General features: G+C 45.7%; 8 protein-coding genes across 8 annotated transcripts; 5 read left to right on the top strand and 3 right to left on the bottom strand.

Annotated features, from left to right (window-relative positions):
- Positions 1-1451: 1451 nt before the first annotated feature.
- Positions 1452-1797, top strand: N7483_004761 (uncharacterized protein; the record flags this gene model as incomplete). Its single annotated transcript, XM_057088198.1, has 2 exons — positions 1452-1617; positions 1676-1797. 2 exons carry the CDS (start codon positions 1452-1454, stop codon positions 1795-1797), a joined length of 288 nt encoding a protein of 95 aa, XP_056948027.1.
- A 417-nt stretch (positions 1798-2214) lies between these two features.
- Positions 2215-3018, bottom strand: N7483_004760 (SDR family NAD(P)-dependent oxidoreductase; the record flags this gene model as incomplete). The annotated part of the gene is made up of 1 exon (XM_057088197.1): positions 2215-3018. One exon carries the CDS (start codon positions 3016-3018, stop codon positions 2215-2217), a length of 804 nt encoding a protein of 267 aa, XP_056948026.1.
- Positions 3019-3352: 334 nt separating this feature from the next.
- On the bottom strand, positions 3353-4450 carry N7483_004759 (adenosine deaminase family protein; the record flags this gene model as incomplete). Its single annotated transcript, XM_057088196.1, has 1 exon — positions 3353-4450. The coding sequence occupies one exon, from the start codon at positions 4448-4450 to the stop codon at positions 3353-3355; it is 1098 nt and encodes a 365-aa protein (XP_056948025.1).
- Positions 4451-4972: 522 nt separating this feature from the next.
- N7483_004758 (uncharacterized protein) lies at positions 4973-6593 on the top strand (the record flags this gene model as incomplete). The annotated part of the gene is made up of 3 exons (XM_057088195.1): positions 4973-5152; positions 5205-5513; positions 5568-6593. The coding sequence occupies 3 exons, from the start codon at positions 4973-4975 to the stop codon at positions 6591-6593; spliced, it is 1515 nt and encodes a 504-aa protein (XP_056948024.1).
- A 1711-nt stretch (positions 6594-8304) lies between these two features.
- On the top strand, positions 8305-11140 carry N7483_004757 (Pectinesterase catalytic; the record flags this gene model as incomplete). Its single annotated transcript, XM_057088194.1, has 2 exons — positions 8305-8467; positions 8523-11140. The coding sequence occupies 2 exons, from the start codon at positions 8305-8307 to the stop codon at positions 11138-11140; spliced, it is 2781 nt and encodes a 926-aa protein (XP_056948023.1).
- Positions 11141-11320: 180 nt separating this feature from the next.
- Positions 11321-14160, top strand: N7483_004756 (Pectinesterase catalytic; the record flags this gene model as incomplete). Its single annotated transcript, XM_057088193.1, has 3 exons — positions 11321-12127; positions 12183-12279; positions 12335-14160. The coding sequence occupies 3 exons, from the start codon at positions 11321-11323 to the stop codon at positions 14158-14160; spliced, it is 2730 nt and encodes a 909-aa protein (XP_056948022.1).
- A 185-nt stretch (positions 14161-14345) lies between these two features.
- Positions 14346-18585, bottom strand: N7483_004755 (uncharacterized protein; the record flags this gene model as incomplete). The annotated part of the gene is made up of 5 exons (XM_057088192.1): positions 14346-15242; positions 15299-15984; positions 16046-17690; positions 17745-18127; positions 18189-18585. 5 exons carry the CDS (start codon positions 18583-18585, stop codon positions 14346-14348), a joined length of 4008 nt encoding a protein of 1335 aa, XP_056948021.1.
- Positions 18586-22834: 4249 nt separating this feature from the next.
- On the top strand, positions 22835-24193 carry N7483_004754 (uncharacterized protein; the record flags this gene model as incomplete). The annotated part of the gene is made up of 4 exons (XM_057088191.1): positions 22835-22885; positions 22942-23422; positions 23483-23569; positions 23619-24193. The coding sequence occupies 4 exons, from the start codon at positions 22835-22837 to the stop codon at positions 24191-24193; spliced, it is 1194 nt and encodes a 397-aa protein (XP_056948020.1).
- Between the last annotated feature and the right edge of the window lie 243 nt (positions 24194-24436).

Raw genomic sequence — 24436 nt, 5'->3', positions numbered from 1 at the left:
AAGCCTGCAAAACCTAGCTGCTTTCTCTTCAGATCACATTCAGTCACTGGGAGCCTCTTACATGATCAACATGGTTGTCTCCAGAGTTCTATCAGCTACTATTATCGCCCTCCTTTTCTGCTCTCTCACACTAGCTTGTCGGAGGCTTGATGTTCTCGCAAGAACGGACGATGTTTGTGAGACATACAACGATCGTATTCGGACTGTCAACAAACGCCCGGGTATGAATCCTATCATTTAACCTCCCTGCTTTTGTGGAATTCTTTTAACTTGAAGTACAGACTGCATCTCCGGATTCTCGATGGATCACAGCACCTGGAGTTCCATCCAAATGACTTACCGTGGTACAAATGATCAATTAAATGTTCTGGACCGCCCATGTCCCCCTACCCCTTATGAAGATATCCAAACAGAGGCAAGGGTATCTACATTAATAAAGATGGGCCTAAAATGTTCCGAAGCTCCACAATCTGAGCCTTCTTAAATATGAGATAAGCTTGAGGTGGTATAGGGAGAACCATAGACTACTTGGAGTCTAGCAACCTGAGCCTGGGAATGGAATCCATGCATGCGAGTGCGTTCTTTCAAGAGATTGCATCTCCAATCATTCGGTCACCTTGAATACCCTGTAACTTTTGAAGACTAGTTCCTTTAAGCAACTTTTGAATAGATGTCATTATAATTTATACGTTATACGAAGTCGAACAAATCCTTTGCATACTAGCACTTGGGCGTCATGTCGTTCCCGGACCCCTGTAGCCCGTCCCTGCATAAATTGCCCCATAGGGAAATTCAGGGTATACTTAGACAGCCTTGTCCACTCAGCCCCACTGGCAGCTCTCCCACATATATAGCCTTTTATGTCTAGTCTAATCTTTCTTTGGATCAGCCTCCAATCGTATACCAAATTTGAATGTTCTGAAGTTCCCTATTCCCGTATTCCCGCATCTTAATTTTCCCCCCACCTGGGCATAAAACAATACTATCCTAAATCACTCATTGATCTGTAGATCATACTATGTTCCAAGCAATGTCAGCGAGATGAGACTCTGAGTATTTCCCACATAGGAAATAAATGGATCATTGATGAAACAAATTATATAGTCAAAAGAACAACTAAGCTCCGACTTGTCCAAGACCTATACTACCCGGGTACATTCATTTACTACTACACATGTGGACAACTTTTTAGTCCGAAATAGGTACTCTATCGTATATATAGAGTGGTGTGTCAATATGTACCACATGTGCAATCCAAATTAAACAACTTAAAACATTTGAAGTCATATATCAACGCACCCATCACATATAAGAGGCTTTATATCCCCTCCTGGAAAAAATAAAAACAATAACGGCTTGGTTATTCAAACGAAAGGACGACAGAAAGCCTCCCTATTGACCTAAACATTTGAACTTTATCGAGTCGTTGAAATTCCCAGTCTTTTATCAATATGTCCGTCTCCAAAATTATGTCTGCCGCCGTCATGGCCTTCCTCTTCTCTTCGCCCGCTTTGGCATGTCTGAGTATCTCAGGCTCAATTTCCGGCGTTATCACCGCAATTGACAACAGAGTTGTGACATGCAGTGGTAGTATTGGGAGTGGTGTTCAGAACCTGGGTATGAACTCACATATTTACTAATTCCTTTTGTCGGATTATTCTGATCAATAATATAGACTGCATCTCCGACTACTCGCTGACCTATGACTACACGGATAATATCTCCTTGGGCCTCATGCCAATCATTTACTGCAATCCTAGCTCCTGGTATGATGTCTTCCATTATTTCCTCGCGTAGTTAAGAGTATATCACTAACACGAAGCGTCAGCTACGATATTTATGTTCCATTTAACTGTGAAAATAACGATTGTGTCGTTGATACGTTGGCTTTTTGTTGAAACCAGGTGTACTAGACCACCTCTTCATCCTGACGTGATATCACCTTCTCTGAGTCCCTCACCATTATACACCACATGGAATTTATACGGGTTATCATGCAGTGTGATGTTTTGTTAAGATCGATTACTAGGTATGTTTATGGATTTGCCGAGGTGGCAGTAGGAATTGATAACTTGAAATTGAGATGATTGAAGTTCTGGCAAAAAGGAAACAATTTTTGAAGCTCATAAGTATCTTTTATGAGATCATATATAAGATTTGAAAATAGTTATTAGTCTGACCTTCCTCCCGAGGATGATGCTATTGCACCTAAAACTATGTACCGACATGGATACCTCCATCAACCAGGCTGACATTTGTTCCAGTGACAAAACTCGCCAACGAACTAGCCAAAAACACTGCCACATTTGCGATTTCATGGGGGCTTCCTAACCGTCTCAGCGGAATCTTTAATCGCTGTTCTTCCACCCACTCGGGCATTGTCTCAGAGTACTTCTTCCAGGAACCACCTTCACAAAGAACCGGACCTGGTGAGATGGCATTTACCCTGATATCTTTGGGCCCCAGATAGTGCGATAGCTCCTGCACATGTTGCAGCTGAGCAGTTTTACAAGGTCCGTAAGCCGCAGGCGGACTTCGGTAGAATTCCCGACCCATGAAGGAGCTCTGTACAATGATAGAAGCCTGGGGTGATTTCTCAAGATAAGGCTCTGCGGCCTTAACTAACTCCACAAAACCCATCACGTCAATAGCGAAGCTGCTATGCCAGTGCTCGGTTTCACCCTCCATGTGCATAGGGGATGCTAATAAATCAATCAGTCTGATGTTTAGGTTTCTCATCTGAAATTTCTTTGTATGACAAACCATTTGACGATATCGATCCCAGTTCACAATTGCGTCTTTAGAGGACACGTCGAGTGCAATCCCGAATGCTCGAGCGAGATTATCGCTGGCGAGTGCGCCATGTGCCTCATTGAACTCCGTGTTGGTAACAGTGCGGGCGTAGTATGACACGTTGTCCCCTTCTTGAAGAAATTGTCGTGCCATAGCATGACCCATACCACGGGTGCCGCCCGTGATGAGGACGTGTGTACCTGAGAGACCAGTTTCGAGAGGCATAGTCGGAGTTCCTATACAATTTTGAATTCTTCGACAAGTGGCTAGAGAATAATGAAAATAGAGGTTTGCGATAATTTTCAAAAGATGGCAATAGCTATCGGAATTACTACAGGTTAATGAGGGGCCCGAGAAGTATTTTTTCACAGCCTTGTCAACATTTGAACACTCAAGCTGTTCCACCGGCGAGAGGATGCCACTGGTAACACTCTGTCAGTAAATTCCCAAAGTCAACTGGTTGATTTTTGGTTTTGATACAAATAGAACCTACCTAGGTAAGATAGAAACAATTGAAATAAATTTCAATAGGATGCGTGGTAGTAGTGCTTTTTCCAAGTTAATTTGGAACTTGAAGACCATCCAGCTCAAGATAGATCGCCTTTTTGATTTCATCATCAGCCCAACACATATCGACAGCATTTCTTACTAGATGAATCATTTCAGCTTTGCTAAACCCTCCATATGTAAAGACCTTTTGCATATTCCCGTCAATCCAAACATCATGCATCAAGGTTGGATCATCACTGTTAATACAAAATTTGACTCCTTTCTCCCACAGACGTCGGATTTTGGGAAACAAGACATCAGTCGCCGTCCTTCGATGATATGCATGCGGGCAAAGAGTGAGTCCAATATTCCTTTCTACCAGGCCTATCCATAACTCCTCGCGGTCTTCAGCATCCAATCCATGATCAATTCGCTCAGCACCTTGCCCATCACAAACATGGAAAATTGCTTCGGTCATATGCGCATGTGTATCCTTTTGGCCAAAGTCACAGTGCATAGTAACATGCAAGCCATCTTTTCGAGCCAACGAGAATCCTTCTTCGAAAAGCATTGGCGGTCGCTCATAGGCGTTGCTGGCTAATCCCACTGCATGGAATAATCCTTTACCTCCTTCGACGGTACCAGCTGCCCATGGACGTGCTTCAGTATAGGCTTGAAGTCCTTGTTCCACAGGCTCATCTCGTAAAAAGCACAGAATCCAACGAGAGTGGACGCCGAGGGATTTTGCTGCGTCTTGTTGCGCCCGTAAATAGCCGTTTAGGACCGCCTCGGCTGGGACTCCTCGACGTGTATGTGCTTGGATGTCGAAGAAGGGTTCGGTATACCGCACGTTCATTTTGGCACATCGGGATAGATAACCCATCGCCAGATCGTAGAAATCATTTTCGGTACGTAGCACTTCACATCCGGCGAAATAGGCCTCAAGAAATGTGGGGATTCCTGGTTGGCGTCCATTGAGTTCGGGTCTATGGTTCAGCGTGACTGCATATGAGGCTCTCAGATCTTCGAATGTGGCATATGGGAGGGAAATATTATTGCGGTGAGCTAGTTCCCAGCGGAGTTCTGGTGTCAGGGTCCCCTCGATGTGGATATGAAGCTCCACTTTGGGGAGCTTCGCTATGAAGGGGCTGATGGATAGACCGTTCATCGTGAAGAGATAGAAATCACAGTCAATGAACCCCGATCTAGGTACAGACTCGAGATGAACTTAAATATATTCAAGAGACGAGATTTCTCAGAAGTATTTTTCTTAGTTCAAGTGTTCCGACTTCTTAGCTTCCTCCTTCAAGAGTGTTAATAGTTAATCTGTCGGAACTGCCCGACAACTCGGCAACTCCTTGTCAATCAGGTTAGCTTCAGTCTTGACTCCCCACGATTATTGATAACACAACTTTTCAACTTTGCTTGCACTAACCCCAGATAGCATTATTGTCTTCGGCGCCTCTCCGAATCTCTCATCTTTGATCCTTGTCCAATGATCGGCACAAAACAATCCTATATCGGCGATAACAGGAGACATCGTATGCGGGGTGACCAATGACCGTGCGGGGGAAGATAAGAATGGGAAAGTCCACACGGGAATAAGAATGAAGGGATTTGCTGGATGCTTTGACACCCTTGAGATGGACTTCAGCCTTGTCGCATAGCAGTATTTGAGCATTCTCTCAAAATGGCTGAGTCAAGTACCAGTCCTGCGATAGAGCAGTCGATGGACAACGCCCTGGCCAAGCGGATTCTGCGCAAGATCGATCGACGACTCGTCCCGCTCATGTTCTTGACATATATGTTGAATTTTATGGATAAAACGATTCTGTCGAGTGCCGCTGTATTTGGACTTGAAGAAGACACGGTACTATATCCCCCTATTGATTATGAAGATACATACTAATTACCTGGAGTAGGGACTGGTTGGTCAACAATATAGCTGGGTGTCGTCTGTCTTTTACTTTGGTTACCTTGGATGGTCATATCCAACAACCTTTCTGATCGCTCGTCTGCCGACTGGGAAATATGTCACGGCAAATACCTTTTTCTGGGGCGCTGTGGTCGCTCTCACGGCGGCTTGTAAGAACTTTGGAGGACTGATAACTGTTCGTTTCCTGCTAGGTGTGGCAGAGGCTTCTATCACACCTGCATTTATGTTTATCACAACGACATGGTACACGCGTGATGAAATCCCAACTCGAACAGGTATATGGTTTGCAGGAAATGTGTGTACTCCCTTGCTATTTCTCCTTGACTACGACGCGACTGACAATCCCTAGAGCGTCGGTGGCATCGCTTCCAATTTTCTTGCTTACGGCCTCGGTCATGTCAAAGACAGTGTTGGACCATGGAGGTGGATGTTTATTGTCCTTGGACTCTTGACATTCCTCTGGGCCTTTGTCATTTGGTTTCTACTCCCTGATTCCATCCCAAAAGCAAAGTTCCTTACTGAAGAGGAGCGTCAATTTGCAACCAATCGAATCCTTGTTGCTGGAACAGGTACAACGGAAAAGACCATCTGGAAGTGGGATCAGGTTATAGAATGCTTAATTGATCCCAAGACCTGGCTCATCTTCGTGCTTGAACTCCTGACTCAGATCCCAAATGGCGGTACTCAGAATTTTGCCAATCTTGTGATTGAGTCTTTTGGGTTCACGAACTTGGAATCCACGCTAGTCAATATCCCCTATTCGCTTATTACCGTCACGGCCATCGCTGGTAGTGGATGGCTAGCCGGTCGGTACCGTCAATTGAATTGTCTACTCATAATTGCCGTTGTCCTACCTTGTGTCATCGGTAGTGCAATCATATACTCTCGTGCTCATGTTGTACATGGTGTACAACTCTTCGGATATTTCCTACTTTCCACCGGATCAGCCGCAATGCCCCTTGCGATGTCACTTGTGCAAGCTAATTATCGTGGCGTCACAAAGAAAATGACAGTCACTGCGCTTCTATTTTTGGCATATTGTGCTGGTAATATTGCTGGTCCACAGTTCTTCTTGAGCAGCGAGGCACCTACATATGGCACTGCTTTCCGGACTATTATGATTTGTTACGCCCTTACCATCGTTTTCGCACTAGCCTTGCGGTTTTATCTGCAGTGGCTGAATGAAAAGCGGGTACAGGAGGAGGGATTTCAAGGAAGCGCCGGAAACGCCGGGGCTGTCGGCGGAGGTAAAGTGTTAGACGTGGATGATAGTTCTAAAAACGTGGTCGATATGGTGAATCAGGTTCGATTGGTCTCTAATGATTATGAGGATATCACAGACTGGAAGACGCCTGGTTTCAGATATCGTTACTGAGGGACTTTCAGAGTTCAAGATGAATAAAGTCTTGCCAGTGGTTTGAGATGCATTCCCGCTGCTTCTCCAGAGCTTCATGCCTAAACCATGATAGGCCTGGAGCGGACTCAGAGAATAGGACAAAAATCTGAAAATCTTACCCAATGTGGTCAATAATGATCTATCCTATGGGATTCTCCCGGGCATGAAGATATCCAGATATTGTCCAATTTGTGCAGGGGTAAACTTGCCAGTGGAGTCTCTCGTATCTAAATAATCTCGGAAAGACCGTAATATATGAGAGTTTCTCCATTTTCCTTGGCAGAGTCAAGAATCGGATCTAGACTATGCTGGATATCGGGATGGAGTTCCAGACGTGCTTAAAAATGCTTATACATGTCCCATATGGTGGGACGCGCCTCTGATATTGACCTCTCAAGGGATGAACTCGGAAATTTTCAACTGGAATTTGACATCAAAAAAAAAACACTCGAGTTGTTTTATTTCGCCACATCTTTAAAGCCCTGGAGTCTTGCAATGGATTCAACAGGGTGAGTTTTGCCGAATTAGCGTCCAAGGATTCAACCTTATCTTTGTTCCTGAATAAAAACTCAGAGCCGCGAGTCTCCGTCCGATCGGTTATTTTGACCATGATCCGGTCATTTCTCGGGCGCATTCTCATTTCATCTCCGGAGCTTAAACGGTTTTTCCGTCGGCGTCCGTTGATAATCCCTTGGTGGAAAATCGAGACTCCTGATCGCCTTGGCTCGATATTAACTCTAGTGAAAAAAACACAAATTCATCCCTATATTTGATGGCGTCTCGAAATCTCGTATAGTCAGGGATTTCTGCCGAGGTTCTTCCATTGAGCTGCGCCACACCACACAGCTTTGTCCGGATCCACTGCCTCTTAATCAGATTAAGGTCAATTTTTTTCGACGATGTGGATATGGTCTCAGTTCGATGCGCTTTCTGGAATCTGGATCTTCCGAATTTTCGGTGGCGTCAACTCTCATCCGCGGTCCGATGACGAATGATTCCGCAATCATCCAAGATTTTTTTTTCTAATGTATCAGAATCGGGCTGATATTCCGCCTACCGGAAGAAATTTTCGATTGGAAAATAATCAAGATACTCGGATGTTGTCCGAATACACACTTGATCCTCTCAGCTGTGTGCTGGTGGGCCGTTATCTGTCAAAATTAGCTATGGCATTTCACAGAGCCTCGCTTAAGATCAGAGAGGTAGTGGGCCACCATGTGGCGTATGGACTATTGATCTTCAAGCAAAACTATCATGAGCGCCTCAAGGCCTTCTAAATAGGAAGGGATCCAATCGTATCGGGGTCCCAATTAACATTTGTCTATTTTTGATTAATTCGGCACAGTGGGTCTGAACCTGTCAAGCACTATGCCATTATGGCCCTAATCGGATCAGCCTCCATGTTCTAGGTTCTGATATGCTTGTCAGGATTCGGGTATTTATGCCTCTTCTTGAAATATGCTAGCTGTGGTGTAAAAAAAACTCCGCTGTAAACGAGTACGGAGCCACGGTATTGACTAAATCTGTCTCATCCCCGTAAAATGGCTTATATCTATGATCCCCCTCTTGGCGGTTTGAAGATCTTTCGTGATTTCGCAAGGTCTGGTCTGTACCCATTGAATAGTGTCATTGGGTAAGATCTGGGCTGAACTTGGATATCACGTAGCTCCGGTCTTCCAAGGCTTTGAGAATGCGTCTTCTTCCTTTGATCGTCAGCCTTAGTGGGCTGGCGATTGCCACTACACCTAGCTCTTCGGTCTTATCGACTACAAGTACTAGTACTAGCAGTACTAGCAGCACTTCCTCATCTGCTACAACTGCTGCTGTAACCACTACCAGTTGTGGGTGTTCAAGTGAGTCTTCTAGAACATAATCAGTGCCATAGTGTGCATACTAACTTTGATACAGCTTCAAATACCGCAGTCACAGTAGCTGCTGATGGCAGTGGTCAGTTCACTGCCATTGGAGATGCTATTTCCTACGCTCAAAGCAATGGCATCCCTACTGTCACCGTCTCTGCGGGTACCTACACTCAGGCTATCACAGTTTCAGCAACTCCCACCGTCACTATTGTTGGTCAAAACTCTAACAGTGGCGATTACACCGAAAATGAGGTCACGATCACTAATGCCGGCACGGTCTTGACTGTGAATAACAATGTTGAGCAAGTCAGCTTCAAGAATATCAACTTTGAGAATACCGCATCGGCCTATGGAGCTCTGATTCTGAAGGGTAATAAGTATGCGTTTTACGACTGTCAAATTGTCTCAACTGGATCCCTGGGTATTACGGCTAGCGTGGGTCTTGGTTTTATTGCCAACTCCTACGTTGAGGCTCTTGACAAGGTCATCTATGGAGCGGCTAGTCTCTATGTGTTCAATACTGAGCTCGTCCCAACAGACAGCTCGGCTCTCTTGACATACATGAAGGGAACTACTGCCACTGACTCTACCTTGTACAACTCCACCGTCGTGCTCGACACTGTTACTGTGACGCAGAAGTCTGGATTATCAAACACCAATGTGTTTTTGGCTGCTGCTAATGGTGCCGGAACTGTGGTTGTCTACCGGAACTCAGTACTGGGCAGCTTTATTGCGGCTTCTGGTGCTCACGTCGATACTACCACTCAAGATGGCTACAACTTCTTCGCCGAGTACTCTAACACTGGCTCTGGCGCCTATGCGAGCAATGCTGCCACTCGTGCGGAATATGTTTCCCTTCTGGATGCTTCAGAAGTTGCGCAATACAGCATGAGTGAAATTTTTGCTGCTGCTTACCCGTCTTATGCCTCTTCCGATACCACCTGGGTTGATTCCTCGGTCCTTGCAAAGATTGAAAGTGATGACTCTGCTATTCCAACTACTTCAACATCTTCTACCCCAATCTCGACTTCCACAGTTGCTCAGACCACGTCCTCTGGGTTCGTTACCGTGGTGAGCAGCTCTGCCACTACTACTAGCTCCGTGGCTTCCAGCTCCACTACTAGTACCTTTGTGGTCAACCCAACTGCCGGCCTTTACAAGAATGTCACTGCTGCGATTGCCGCTCTTCCCAGTGACGGCGAGGAATATACCATTTACATCATGAGTGGTACATACGACGAGCAGATCTCTATCACCCGTTCTGGAAAGACAATCCTCCGTGGTGAAACCACATATGAGAATGACTATACCCAGAACACTGTTACCATCGCGTACTCTAATGGTGTTTTGACGAGCGCCAGTGAAGACGAGACAACTCCGGTAGTCAATGCGAAGAATTCGGACGGCAAGGGACTGGCGATCTATAACATCAATTTCCAAAACACTTACCCACAGACCTCCAATACCGCTGCTCTTGCTGCTGACTTCTACGGAAATGTTCAGTCTTATGGCTGTTCCTTCATCGGATACCAAGATACACTGCTTGCAAACAAGGGAACACAGGTATTCTCCAACTGCTACATTGAAGGTTCCATTGATTACATCTGGGGTTTCTCGACTGCCTACTTCTACCAGAGTGTTATTGCAGCAAACACCGCTGGAGCTTGTATTGCTGCGATGAGCCGCTCTTCTGACACTGCAACTGGAGGTTACGTTTTCGACAGTTGCGTTGTGACATACACCTCGACCTATGGCACCACCTACGAAGATACTTGGCTCGGCAGACCCTACTCCGAGTACAGTCGAGTAGTGTACATGAACTCGTACCTTGACCAGCACATCAACCCTGCTGGATGGCATGTTTGGTCCACAAGCACGCCTCAAACCGACTATGTCACATTTGGAGAGTACAACAATTCTGGTCCTGGAAAGTGGTCTAGCAGCCGTGCCTCTTTTGCCACAAACCTCACTGAGACTGAGGCGGAGGCATACACTTTGGAAAACTGGATTGGTGACACTTCTTGGCTTGACATGACCGCATATGATTATGTTCCGTCCTATAGTCTGGATGAAGGAGCCAGCGGCACAACCACCGCCACTTCCACTTCTAACACAACTTCCACCGCAACCTCCACCACATCGACAGCCTCAACAACAGCTACTTGGACTCACCCAACCAGCGGTACTGTTCCACCTGCTGGTGCAGTCCTGGTCAGCCCTTCCGGAAGTATGAATGGATCTTACAGCAACCTCACTGATGCATTGGCCTCTCTCCCCGATGACAGCTCTACCCAGATTATTTTCCTGTACGCTGGAACCTATGACGAGCAGGTTCCATCAATTGATAGAGATGGACCAGTTATGATTATCGGATACACTACTGGAAACCCTGGTCAGAGCTATGCCGACAACGAAGTGACCATCACCTTCTCTCGGGGTCTTTCTGTTTCCCCACTTCCAACCGGCCACTCCGATGCCGAGACTGCGACTATTACGACCGCCTCTACACAGATCGCTTTCTATAACATCAACATTATCAACTCGGATAATCTGGATGGATCAGAGTCCAGCTACGTGACCTTGGCTGCGTCCATTGCCGGTAACCATGTGGCATTCTATGGTATGTTGACTAGTGTTTCATCTCACAATCACAAACGATACTAACTTTAATTTTTTCAAGGTGTTTATTTCCAAGGATGGCAAGATACCCTCTTGACTGATACGAAGACTGGATACCAGTACTACGAATCCTCGTACATTGAAGGTGCAATTGACTTCATCTGGGGATACTCCAAGGCCTACTTCAAGGGATGTACTATCGGAGCAAAGAATGCCAAGTCTGCCATGACTGCCCAAAGCAGAGCTTCCTCTGATGCGATCGGTGGTTATATTTTCGACCAAACTCTCTTTACCGCTGCTGCCGATGCGACGGTGGATCTCACGGAGACTGTCTACCTTGGTCGCCCCTATTCCGAATATGCTCTTGTTGTGATCAAGAATTCCTATATCACTGACGTGATCAACCCGTCTGGGTGGAAGATTTGGTCGACCTCTGATCCTCGCACTGACTACATCACATTTGCCGAGTTCAACAACTCTGGACCTGGAAACTGGGAAAACAACGCGGCTTCTCGTGAAGCATTCGGATATGCCACCCTGCTCACAGAGGATACCTACACCCTGGAAGACGTCATGGATTCCACTGACTGGATCGATATGACATACTGGGACACGATCGTTACTCCCTCATCTGTCTCTGGAACCACCACGACTTCTACTGCCACCGCTACTGCCACCGCTAGCGCTACTGCCACAGCTTACGATGGAACCACTCCCCCTGACGGTGCTTACATTGTCTCGAAGACTAGCCCTGGAGAGAATGTTACATACTATGACACCATTCAGAGTGCTCTCGATGCTCTCCCCACGTCGTCTAGTGTTACACCTACTGTGTTCATCTACCCCGGTACATATGAGGAGCAGCTCATAGTGAGCAAATCTGGAACTGTCATTTTCATGGGTTACTCAAACTCCACCTACGACTATTCTAGCAATCAAGTCACTATTCAGTACAACTATGGTGTGGATACTCAGGCTGATGAGTCCAACTCGGACAGTGCCACTGTCTACGCCACTGGAAACTATTTTGAGGTATGCTCAGCTAAGAGTCATGCTCCCCTTATCCTAAATACTAACTAGTCTTCAGGCCATCAACATCAACTTCGTCAACAACAACGGCACACAGAAGGACATTGCAACCCTCGGTTTTGCTGTCAAGTCAAGCAAATATGCTAGTCTTTATGGTGAGTTGGAACCAAAAAGAACAGCGATCTCAATGCATGCTAACACTCTAATTAGGCTGTCAGGTCATTGGAAACCAGGATGCTCTGCTCATCAACGGATACCTCTGGATGTCGAACGGATATGTCGAAGGAAACATTGACATGATCTGGGGAAGTGGTGCTGCCTACTTCCTGAACACAACCATTTCGCCCAACGAAGATGATATCAACCTCACTGCAGACAAGCGTACTACAATAACAACCGCCGGAGGTCTTGTCTTCGATCAATGCACCATCGTCCCCTCCACTGGAGCGGGAACTATGTCCAAGATCTCTCTGGGTCGCCCTTGGAATGAATACGCACGGGTCGCATACATTGACTCTTACCTTGACTCTTGTGTGGACGCTGCTGGATGGGAAGAGTGGTCGTCTTCTGACCCCCTGACAGACGGTGTCACCTTTGCCGAGTATGGCAACTATGGTCCTGGTTCAAGCACCGCAGACCGTGTTTCCTTTGCGACACAGCTGAACAACACCGGCGTTGTGCAATTCGAGTTGGACAATTTCTTTGCGACAACTTCTTGGATCGACTTCACCCACGTTGATGGTACGCCCTTCGTTCCGGATACTTCATCCACGACTACAGTCTCTTCCGTGGCTGTGTCTACTGCTGCCTCATCCTCGACAGTCTCTGCTTCCACAGAAACATCCGTGGTCACAGTCGGTGTCATTTTGACCTCGACTTCCGATATTGTGGATACTGTCACTCCAACTGATAAGACTTCGACGGTCAAGTCTACCACAACTACCACTATCACACCTGCTGAAGTCACAAAGACTACTACCGCCAAGTCTACTACCACCACAACTGAGACAGTGGATGAGCCTACCAAGACCACCACCAAGACTGTGACTTCGACAACTGATATTGGAACAACCATCACACCGGATGCCAAGACGACTACAAAGACTGATAAGACCACGACCACAGATTATGTGACAGTTACCAGTAAGGCTACCACAACAACAGTGAAGAGCACTACCACTGTGACTTCGACAACTACTACCAAGGCTTCCACTGTGACAACTACAGACACGGTCACAGTCTACAGCACCAAGACTAGCAGCAAGGACGCTGAAAAGACAACTACCACTGAGACTGTCACTGTTGGAACTGGAGGCACCACGACAATCAGTACCAAGGCGACAACCGAGACCGTTACTTCGACCTCCACCAAGACCAGTACTAAGACTGCCACCACAACTGTCAGCTGTGATGCTGCTTTGAAGAAGGTCAAGCGCGAGCTTGTCCCTCGTGCCAACGTTGCCATTGTGACCGACTATGTCACTGACGTCGACGTTGTGGTGAAGACCCTTACCACCACCTTGCCAAGCGCCACGGACTATGTCACTTCAGTGGCTACGAAGACAACCTCACTCAAGGCCTCGACTACCACAGATACCGTCACATCCATTGTGACAAAGGAATCCACCACCACCATTCCAGCAGTGACTGTGACCGTTTATACTACAGACGTAACCTCAGTCGGCAAGACCACAACCCTGGAAGCATCGACAATTACCACAACTGCTATCTCCACCGTGGCCAAGACTTCTACTACAACTGTTCCAGGTTCAACCGTTACCACTGTTAGCATGAAGACTTCAACTGTGAAGAGTACTGTTACTCCTGCTGCCTCTACCACTACCAAGTACAAGACGACAACTATCAAGACCACAGTCACTATCCCTGCTTCTACAAGCACGGTTACCAAGACTACCACTGTGACTGATAAGCCTTCTGTGACCATCACAGAGCGTGCTACGTCTACTTCTACGAAGGTGAAGAGCACAACTACGACTACTACTGTCACTGCTACCAAGACTGCGGAGTGCGATTAGATTCGACACTTTAAATCTGAATAGTGGTGTGTGTATTAGATTGTCATCGGTTTCCTCTCTCTTCACGTTACTTTCATTTCTTTATTTCTTTTTAATTTTTGATTTCTTTTCACTTAATTTTTGAAACCTCAAATAAATATACAATATTATTACGACATTTTTCACTCTCCCTCTCTTCCAAGGCTCTAGCCACTCTTGTTCCGACCTCTACTTATCCAATAAAAGAAGAATATCCCAGCAACATTCACCACCACGTATACTACAAAGATTCCTAAATCGCGCCATCGCGTATGAACATCCATGCTCATTCCCTTAAGTGTAGTATTCGCATCAGTCACATCACAAAAGACACAATTCTCACTCATCCCCGCCGTTGTATTCGGATTCAAAATCCTACCACCCATACTCTGCACATATGAATTAAGATAAGAACCACACGACAAAGTAGAATCACTTCCTGAATGCAGCGGGATATGAAGAAGATCAATAGATACACAATTCAAAGCCGTATCAGCTAATGCCGCCTTGATCATACCACCCATAAGATAAGTCACCGGACTGGCACGGTACATGAAGATCCAGAATCGAGGCAACGCATCAGGCTCAACAAGGATACCGCAGAATAAAAGACAAAGCGTAAACATTAAGTTCGCGATATTCACCGCGGTAAGTGAATCACTCATACTTGCTGCAATTGCTTGGGAAAGAGTGGATGTGAAGACTAGGAAAAACGAGAGAAGAAGGAAAATTAGAATCGCGCGCTCTTTCATACTGAATGTGTCGTTTAATCCGTTTCGCCAGAATCCAAAAGGATAGTACCAGGCTACGAAGACTGGAATGGCCGTTAGAGATTGCCAGATTAATTCGATGATCATGTTTGCGGCGACGAATATGGGCCAACTGTAGGTTTTTGATTGTCTTTCGCACGCTTCGAAGATTTCGCGTCCGTCGATGAAACGGGGGTTTATTTGTTGGTCGATTGTGCTAAAGATGATTGTGAGGAGGAAGCAGGAGAAGAGGGAGCTAGTTAGTCCTTGCACTGTGTGATCGATCATCCAAAATGAGATACTATTGAAGAATCCCTGGTGTATCTCCTGTTAGCAGAGCTCGAGTTAAGAAATAATGGTGGAATACTTACTGAGCCAACACATAAAGCAAGCTTCGAGTATAGGTAGGTTGGTTCTCGCCAATAGTCCTGGAACATGCGACGGGTAACCAGCAAGAGCTGTGTGTACTGCGAAGCAGCATACTCATAATCGTTCATATCAGTCAAGACAGTGTTGCTCTGATTCTCTCCCATCATAGCAATATCTCGCTTGACATTCTCGGTCTCCGGGCTGGTAGACCACACATCCGCCCAATCCTTCTCCGTCGGGGAAGCGGCTGTAACCTCGAGAAGCCATTCAGCAGGATTCTCACCCTCTTTTGGAACACGAGCTCCAAAGCGACAAAAGTATTCAATCAATGTCGCAGCCTTATTTCCCAAGTCCCCAAAATAGAGCGAGCATCCCGATTGCAAAAAGAGGAGTCGATCGAACATCTGGAATAGCTCCGCGGAGGGCTGGTGGATGGTACATAGAATAGGTTGGCCATTATCTGAAAGTTTCCGAAGAAGAGTACATATCGACCAGGCAGTTTGACTATCGAGTCCAGAAGTGGGTTCGTCAAGGAAAAGTAGTTCCGGACGGGCAGCCATCTCCACTGCAATGGTCAATCGTTTTCGCTGTTCAATGTTTAGCCCCTTGCCAGGAACACCGACAACAGCCTCCGAGTATGACTCCATTTCCAACATTTGGAGCACAGTGTCCACATATGCAAGTTTCTCTGATTTTGGTAACTCTCTCGGTTGACGAAGAAGAGCACTAAATTCTAGTGCCTCGCGTACGGTCGCCGGTCGGGAGATGGATATCGGCCTGTTGCACATAACCTGTTTTTCGCTGGAAACAACCATCTCGGAGATGACCGTCGATAAGAACATCTCCATGAACAATTCCAGCGGACTTTCGGTTTGCGAGAACATCTAGGAGGGTGGTTTTTCCAGCGCCGGTTGATCCCATCAATGCGGTTAATGGTCCGCGAGTCACCCAGCCATCCACGCCCTGGAGAATAGGAGAGGGTTCCTTTTTGTTCTCCAGCTTGATGTCGTAGCCTACATCACTCCAGCAGAATACTGATGACTGGTGACTCAGCTCTTTTGCCGACACTGAGTTCATGACAGAAGCTGGGTCCTTATCCTTAATCTCTTTCTCCCTGGCCTGTATCAGATCGATTTCGACGCTTTCCTCAGGAGGACGAACATCTTTTCGCCTGAACAGCAGGATATCACCCTTGGAACGTTGGGCCTGGATATACTCCGCAGCAAGAAGATACACAGCACAGAATCCAGCCATCAAGGCGAAGAGGCTACCCAGATTCCGCCACAAATGATCAACAGAGTACCCATACTTGAGCTCCAAGTACCGATTCCCATCTACCCATGACTGACCTGCCACACTCCCAATAGCCGAACAAATCTTCCCGCTAAGATCATTGTCCGAGTATGTAGGTCCGGATGGAACAAACGTGGAGCATTGGTAACGACGACCCCGAAATTCATTAATCATAAGACTTTCGTTTGTGTACGCCATCGGATTAAAGTAACGGATCCAACTAAGCCATGGAACCTGATCACTTGGTGGGATAACAAAGCCCGCATAAATTATAAACATGAATATATGATTGATACTGGAGCCAATGATTGTGCATAGGTACGTGAGATGGATCCAACTGATCGGAAAAATCATGGACATGGTCACCATAACCACAAGTCCAAATAACCAAAAAGTAAAAAATGCCGAAGCGGTTCGACGGAGATTTGCAAGAAAGTACACTGATATTTTGAAGCAAAGAGATGTCAGGGCCTTCACAGGTAAATCGGTTAACATGGAGGCGATCCCTTCGGCGACGGGGTGGTAAAAGGCGTAGCGACTCTGCTTCTCCACTCTTGGCCGTTGTGTCCATAGACCAGTGACTTCAAAGGCTGGTATACAGGAGTCCATCATGGTAGCATAGAAGACTAAGATACTCCGTGATTCGAAGCTTCCTGTGTCCTCGGGCAAATTGTAGAGTAGACTGCCGAGGATGATGGCGAGTATGGTATTTCCCACGACTGCGGAAATGAGACCTTGCATGTTATGACGAGATCGAATAATGACTCGAGTGATACATACATTAATTTGGTGCATCATGGATGTCGGGTAGGAGGATCTCGTTGAGGATTTTCGGCACATGTCACTGTATTCAGACATTTCCTTCTTAAAAGTCAGAAATTCTGGGCTTTGTTGCCATACTTGTGCAAATTCATCCGCTGTTCGAGGAACGGTACTTTCAGCTCCGTTGCTGATTAGACGCTCTGCTGGATTTGTCAGGGAATTCAAGAAGTCAGCTGTTGTTGCCCCATCAGATCTAACAAAGCCCAATCGCTCAAAATAATCGGCCGCGTTGCTGGTAGAGCCGAAATAGATTTGTCGGCCTTGGTAGAGCAGCAGTACCTTGTCGAATTCGCAGTAGATCTACTCAGGTGTCTGGTAGATGGTTGTCATCACAGTCAACTTCAGTGTGCTGGTCACTCGTCGCAAAGTTCGCACGACATTCAGTGCTGTTGCGCTATCCAGTCCTCGAATACTATTATCACAGCATTGAATTGGACATCCACTGAGAAAAGCCTCGGCAATACTTGTTCGTCGTTTCTCACCTCCACTCAGTCCACGTATCAAGTCATTTCCCACCTGAGTATCAAGCACCTGTTGGAGTCCGTAGATAGAGGCTGTTTGGCGACTAACAAGCTCTGCTGCTTGTACGCGGGGTCTCATCTCAGCTGCAAAGGCAAGTGTCTCTTTGAGGGAAAGTTCCGGTAAATGGATATCATCTTCGGCGAGGTAGATGGTCTCGGCCCAGTTCTGTTTGTCCATCTCTTGAAATGGAGTTCCTATGACCATGGTATAGTATCAGTAATGGTGGCTGTTGAGAAGAACAGTATGTCCACGCACCTTCATACTGTATGCCACCATTTTGCTTTTCCGTAACTTCAATTCCATTTACAACGCCAGCTATCGTCTTAAGAAATGTCGTGCAACCACTACCAGGTCGACCAAGAACCAAAAGCATCTCACCTGATCGAACCAGGCCATTCAAGTCTCTCAAAATCCGTACTTTTTGTTGTGGGCCGCGATTCCCAAATAGCGTCTTGAGGTAACTCGGTATCAACTGAATGTAACTGGCGAAGGTCCGTTGGAAGGAATTGGCCTCCATGTATCCATTCACATCGACGTCCACAAAGGAGACCCCACGGGGTTGGTGGAGAACATACTGATCTCCACACTGTTGCTCTTGAACCAGCCATTCTTGTACTGGGTCGATTTCGCCGTCTTCAGTTAAGTTCGCCATAACTTTTCTCTCGTCTTTGAGAAAGGTGACGAGAGGGATTCATTAAAAGTGAAGAAAGTCAGGATAGAAGTCATCGTGGAAAGCAAGATTCATTCCAGGGCCTCGCAAAATATTGATATACGAACACATCTCATAGTAAACCAGCTCTATCGCTGAGCTCTTTAATTACTTCGCACTCTCTTCGCACTATTTATCCTACTCTGTAACAAAACCATGGGGTATTCAAGATTGATATCAGCGTTTAACTGGGTCATCAGTTGATCGGATTCATCATTCATCAACACTAGCACATACTCTAACTCATTTTGGGTTGTTTTGGCCCCCAAAGTGACCAGTCACCTCAATGTGATTGGATAGCTCGTAATGGCGATATGTGCTCAGTTGCTATTCGTCACGTCGTAAAGAGTGGAGATCATAATTATTTCATAAGTCGTCAAAGGAATCGTTAAGGCATCACTTTCAGGTGTCAGGCAGCTCAAGAGGAGTTCGGCCGTGCGGAACAAACACGGTGATGGAGAACGGAGTCCACTACCACTAGAGTAATGTAATCCGTCAACATCACAAATCCAAAAATCCTATCACTCCTTTCGGATCCACTTACTTGAGAAGCGGGATGAATCATAAAAGTAGGCCACGAGGATGCCCCACCCATTAGTACCCACGTCATATCCATGCCCAACAGATCTCATAGCTTTGAGAGGTCCAAGCTGTGGGACTAGACAATGTCGACAAGAAGCCGTCAAATAGGAGACATTTGGCCCCCATCGCCAGATCCATTCCCCTTGACATCCCGTCCGAACTAGCCCTGTTCAGGAAATCTTGCAGCATGGCTGCAGAAAGGTTACCAAAATTGGATCGGCGGTGGTAAGACAACCCAAATACAGCGCAGCATCAAGCCAAGACGGGCTCCAAGTCTGACGCTCGTCCAGGATAGCGTTAGCCTCTTACTCCGAATCTTTCGGCTGTTCGGACGGTGTGAAAATAATCCACTTAACCGCTCAAAGAGGTCGGCTCGGCGAACCCAAATGATAGTGAACAAGAGTAGCCCAGGAAACGGATATGAGCTTCGTGAATGTGGCTTGAGACGGGCAATTGGCTTAGATTGGGACTTGGATTCCCTTCCTGGGGGATAAAGAAGTCCAGTGCCAAGGTAATGAAGTAGGTAATATAGAATGGAAGCATTAGTAAAAAGCAAAAGACGACAATTTGAGAAGCCACAGAATCCGCAGAATCCGCCATCATGACAAGTCTGGGTTCAAGATTTGCAATCAATTAAATGAAGATCCCACAAACTTGAAGGAAGATGCCTCCATGTGGCGGTGGGGGCATCCTTGGCTATAAATGCAGAACAAGCGAAAGTTGAAGGTCGTCATAGATCATCATAGATCACTTTGATAGGTGACTGTGTGACTTTTCGATATTCGCACCATTTGACCTTTTCAAGTTAACCTTGAAATTCTTTCCACGAGTTCGTCCACACCGTTCATTTGGTTGATGGATCATTATTCATGAAGCGATACCCCGCGGCTCATCGCGCAGGGTGTTTTGGGGGCCATTTTTGCGTATTTCGTATTGTCAGGCTTTACGCTAGAACCCGCTGATACGATGTTGAAACGGGTCTTCAACTCCATAGTCTCCTCTTCTCGTGTGGATATTTATGAAGATAATTCGGAGAAAAAATTATAAATGAAATTTTAATTCAGCTACCAAGCTCATATTTTCCCTCCCTTTAATGGAGAGTTTGAGATAAATAGGGGACTTGGTGAATGGGTTGGATCCACTGAGCTTCAAGGTCCCTACTACTATGGGCTTAGCTCGTCAACTAAACGTCTGATTTTTTTTTCAAAGGGTACGCTTAGCAAAAGGCTGTACAGCAGTGGAATGTGATATGGTAAATGGTAATTGTAGGAAAACATGCTGTGAGAGATGATTGTTATCGTTTAGTCTCAACCTTGAACCTGAACATGATCATGATGTATTTATAGCCTCCAATCAGATGAAATTTAATAAACTAGGTACTATGCATAATGCAGCAGAAACTTGAACCTTGAAACCTTCTTCCTGGTGAAATAAAGTCCATGAGTATAGACATTTGAGGTATCAAGTACCTTGGCAACCTTCAAAAATGTTCAAAATGCTGACTCAAAGTATTGAATATTCAACACTAGTATATGCATACAAAATGACTCAATTAATATAAATCTACAGTACATTTTAGGTACAAAGACCGTTCCATGAGCCTCTGACGTCATTTTGAATCCTTCTCGCTGAACTCATGCTGCTCATTGGATTTCATGCAGTCGCTCAAGTGCTGTCAAAAATAGTCCGAAATCCTGTGAGTGTTGATGATCTCATCTGTTATATTAGTCCGAGTCTGGGAAGCTGAACATTGAACTCAAGGTAAGCTAGGTAATTTTGAAGATTCGTATAGTTGGTCACTGCTAAATTCAATTCTGGACCCTTTCAAGATACCCAAGGCATAAATGAGAGAATAAAGTGGGCTACTTAGACCGAGCCATCGATCTGGAATGGTGGGGTTCAGGTAATTTGGGTTGTCTCGATCTGAGTCCCTGAACCAGAATTAGATCTCCTTTTTAGGAATTTTTTCCTGTTCTCATCTCCCACACCTGGTGGGCCTGTAAGGTATGGACAGGGATGAGCTGAAATACTCGTCTTATCACATTCAAGTTGGTCACATGTTACAGAGCCAATAGGGTTCTTCATGAACTGCTATACTGTGATAGATGATAGATCTGCTCTAGACACCCCATCATGCTCTATTTTCTCTTCGGCTAATAATTCTGGTTCCTTGAATATTACAATCTATCAGTCTTTGAAAGGATGAATCTATTAATCTCAGACGTAACCCAGAAGAATTATACGCTTCGGTAGCCAAAGTATTGGGAATTAAAGTAATCATCTCAGCATGTAAGACGTCGTATTAGCCCCAATCTCCACTCATTCGATATAGAACCCACGTGGAAAATCCCAATAATGGTCATCAGATAATAGTTAATGATTCTAGAATAGGGAATGTTTCAAATGCTCTGACTCGCGAGCTGTCTCACCCTCCAGGGCTTGAGGCGCGGTTATCCCTCGGGAACAATATGGACTCGGGTATAGTACATGTAAGTACTATAGTTCAGGACTATTCATTCTAGAAACTTTGAATGATGAAGACTCCTCTTAAGGGGTGAAATGAGCTCAGCTCTTTAATATGGTTTTGTATTCAATGTATTATCCCCATAAGGCCGAAAGGTGAGATTGAATGTCTCGGATGAATTTCCGACATTGAAAGATCAGGCCAATATCAACATCATAATCTCGGTTTTTCTCTCGGCTATCATTACTAGTACACCTCAAACATTAGATCATTTTTATGCGGTAAATAGGAGTGTTCTGATCGTCGCAACTTGTCAATATCGCGACAAGCGCGAAAGTGAAGACTAATCGGCCCACATGGCATGGCGTCGCTCGAAGATAGTCTCACTGAATTGGCCCCAAGGTGGATCGCTGGAAAACACGAGCACACGTGGTGACCATGTGGATATTAAAATTGATCAACACGAACACAGTTGCAGGCGAGAGATTGCAAGAAATGCGAAATAGTATAAACTTGGACATAACTCAGCTATACCAGTTAACTCGTATACAGTGAAGAACGTCTATCCATCCTTCCCGCAATCTGTATGTAGTACTATCAATTTCCAAGGTTAATACCTCGCCTTACAGAACAATGAGCCAATTTCAACTATTAAACATGAATGCCCATTATTCTTCTGTCTCCATATTATTGTGGATAAAACATTAACTATTTTCTTTCTGGGTGAATCTCCGTTGTGCTGGGTCTCGACTAAGACTGATCAGACTGAAATCAGACTTAAAATTCCGTAATTAACGTGAAATACCATGGTAATACCAATACGAAGGATCGAGTCTCCACCATAGTGGTTTTTATATTGACCAATTCGAGCATCAGTGCGAACACTTTCTGGCCCCGGGCCAAAAAAACCACACTTAGCAACACTAGATCTAACCAAAAACAATCAATTCCTCATGAAGATCCCTTGAAGAATAGAAAGAAAAAAAAACATGCCCTTATGGACCCCATCACGGATCCTGCATGATTTTTAGCATGACGCAAACGCTTGGGCTCTTTCGTTCCCCCTCTTCATTGTTTTTCTTGTAAAACCAGCTTATATCCCTCCACTTTCCCACATGGCATTCCGTTCTTTGGGTAGACGTTAAAATGGCCTCAGAGGAGAATAATATTGGCCCAATCCATAAGAAAGCCTTTGTGGTATGTATCTTAAGCTTTACACTCTACATATTGAACATCCTTGCTCACTCTTATAGGTCTCCACGGGGTTCTTCTTAGGATTAGCTCTAATTGCGGTCATCGTCCGCTTCGTTGTTCGGTTTCCTATACAAAGACAAAGGTTCCAGATCGATGATGCTTTACTCCTACTTGCCAGTGCGCTCTTACTGGCGGCACTCATCATCATGTACAACAAGGCCGTCAGCACAATGTACCTGCTCATTGCCATTTCTTCGGGGCATATCAGTCTCGATTTAGAAATGGAAGAAATGAGAAATCCTGCCTTATTGACTGATAAGGCATTGGACTTCCATAAGTGGGCTATTGCTTCGCTGATGCTTAGCTGGTTAACCATTTCGGCGGTTAAGTTCTTCTTCCTTCTTTTCTTTTGGAGATTGGTCGATCGTTTACGAAACTGGAAGATTTACTGGTGGTTCCTGTTTATCTTCAACATCGCCAATGCGACCTTCGGTGTCTCGGTTTTCTATGTCAGTTGTCCTCATTGGGGCGAAGCAGCACGTAAGTCAACCTTGGAGGTTCTCTTCTCAATGCACCAGACCAGTATTAACAGAGATATAGTTACATGTCCCACTGGAGGATGGTCCAGTAGTATCGTTAGATACTCATCGGGTCAAATTTTCATGGATATTGTCGCCGATATGCTGAGTACGTCTTCCCAACAACACTGATAGTAACAAAAACTAACCTATAACAGTCCTCGTCATCCCAATCGGACTTATCTGGAACGTCTCCATGGAGCTCAAACAAAAGCTAGTCGTCGGTGGCTCCCTATGCCTCACATCAATCCTAGTCGCCCTTTCAGTAGCGCGAGCCGTCGGACTCCGCTTCCGCGATGAAGACTACGACGTATGGGAGATGTACTGGCTCACGCAAAGCGCCAACTTCAGCGTCCTTCTCGCCGCAGCCAGCGCCTTCCGATCCTTCTTCGTTGCACACCGACAAAGCAAGGCCTCACAACCCGAATCTCAAGACTACGTCAACAAACGCTCCGTTGGATCCGATCGCAAAAACACCAGCTTCTTCTCTGATAGCGCTTCAGAGCATAGTCAAGCTGATAACCTCGTCGCGTTGTCACCCGCACACAGGCATTCAAATCAAACGGATGTGGAGACTGTGGTATCAAGGGATAAAGAGACAGAGTGGAGTGCGTTACCTACTTCGAACTCTCCCTCAACGCATGCCCCGGAGTCCATCTGTGATCTTAGTACTGCAGAGGGATTCTTCTTCGTTCAAAAGCCCCATCCTGTGAATCTCCCTTCGCGGGCTTGATTATCTTGTTCATGATTGAAGATTTTTCTTTTTGCCTTCACTTGTATAGTTGGGCTTTAGCGTATAGAGTTGACTCTTTTTTTTCTTGTCTCTTGAGCACTGAGTACATACTCCTGCTATTTCTTTTACTAGCACGGCGCCTGGGTATTTAATTTTGAGATTGATGGCTGGAGCCATCGTGTATATAACGCACATATTAGTATATTATATGAACTATACACGAAATTCTTCCAAGATCCATGG

The sequence above is a fragment of the Penicillium malachiteum genome, assembly GCF_028827825.1.
Source record: "Penicillium malachiteum strain IBT 17515 chromosome Unknown utg000002l:1.0-8849297.0:1.0-8852440.0, whole genome shotgun sequence".
In the NCBI taxonomy this organism is placed as follows: domain Eukaryota; kingdom Fungi; phylum Ascomycota; class Eurotiomycetes; order Eurotiales; family Aspergillaceae; genus Penicillium; species Penicillium malachiteum.
This window is presented reverse-complemented; position numbering and strand designations above follow the sequence as displayed.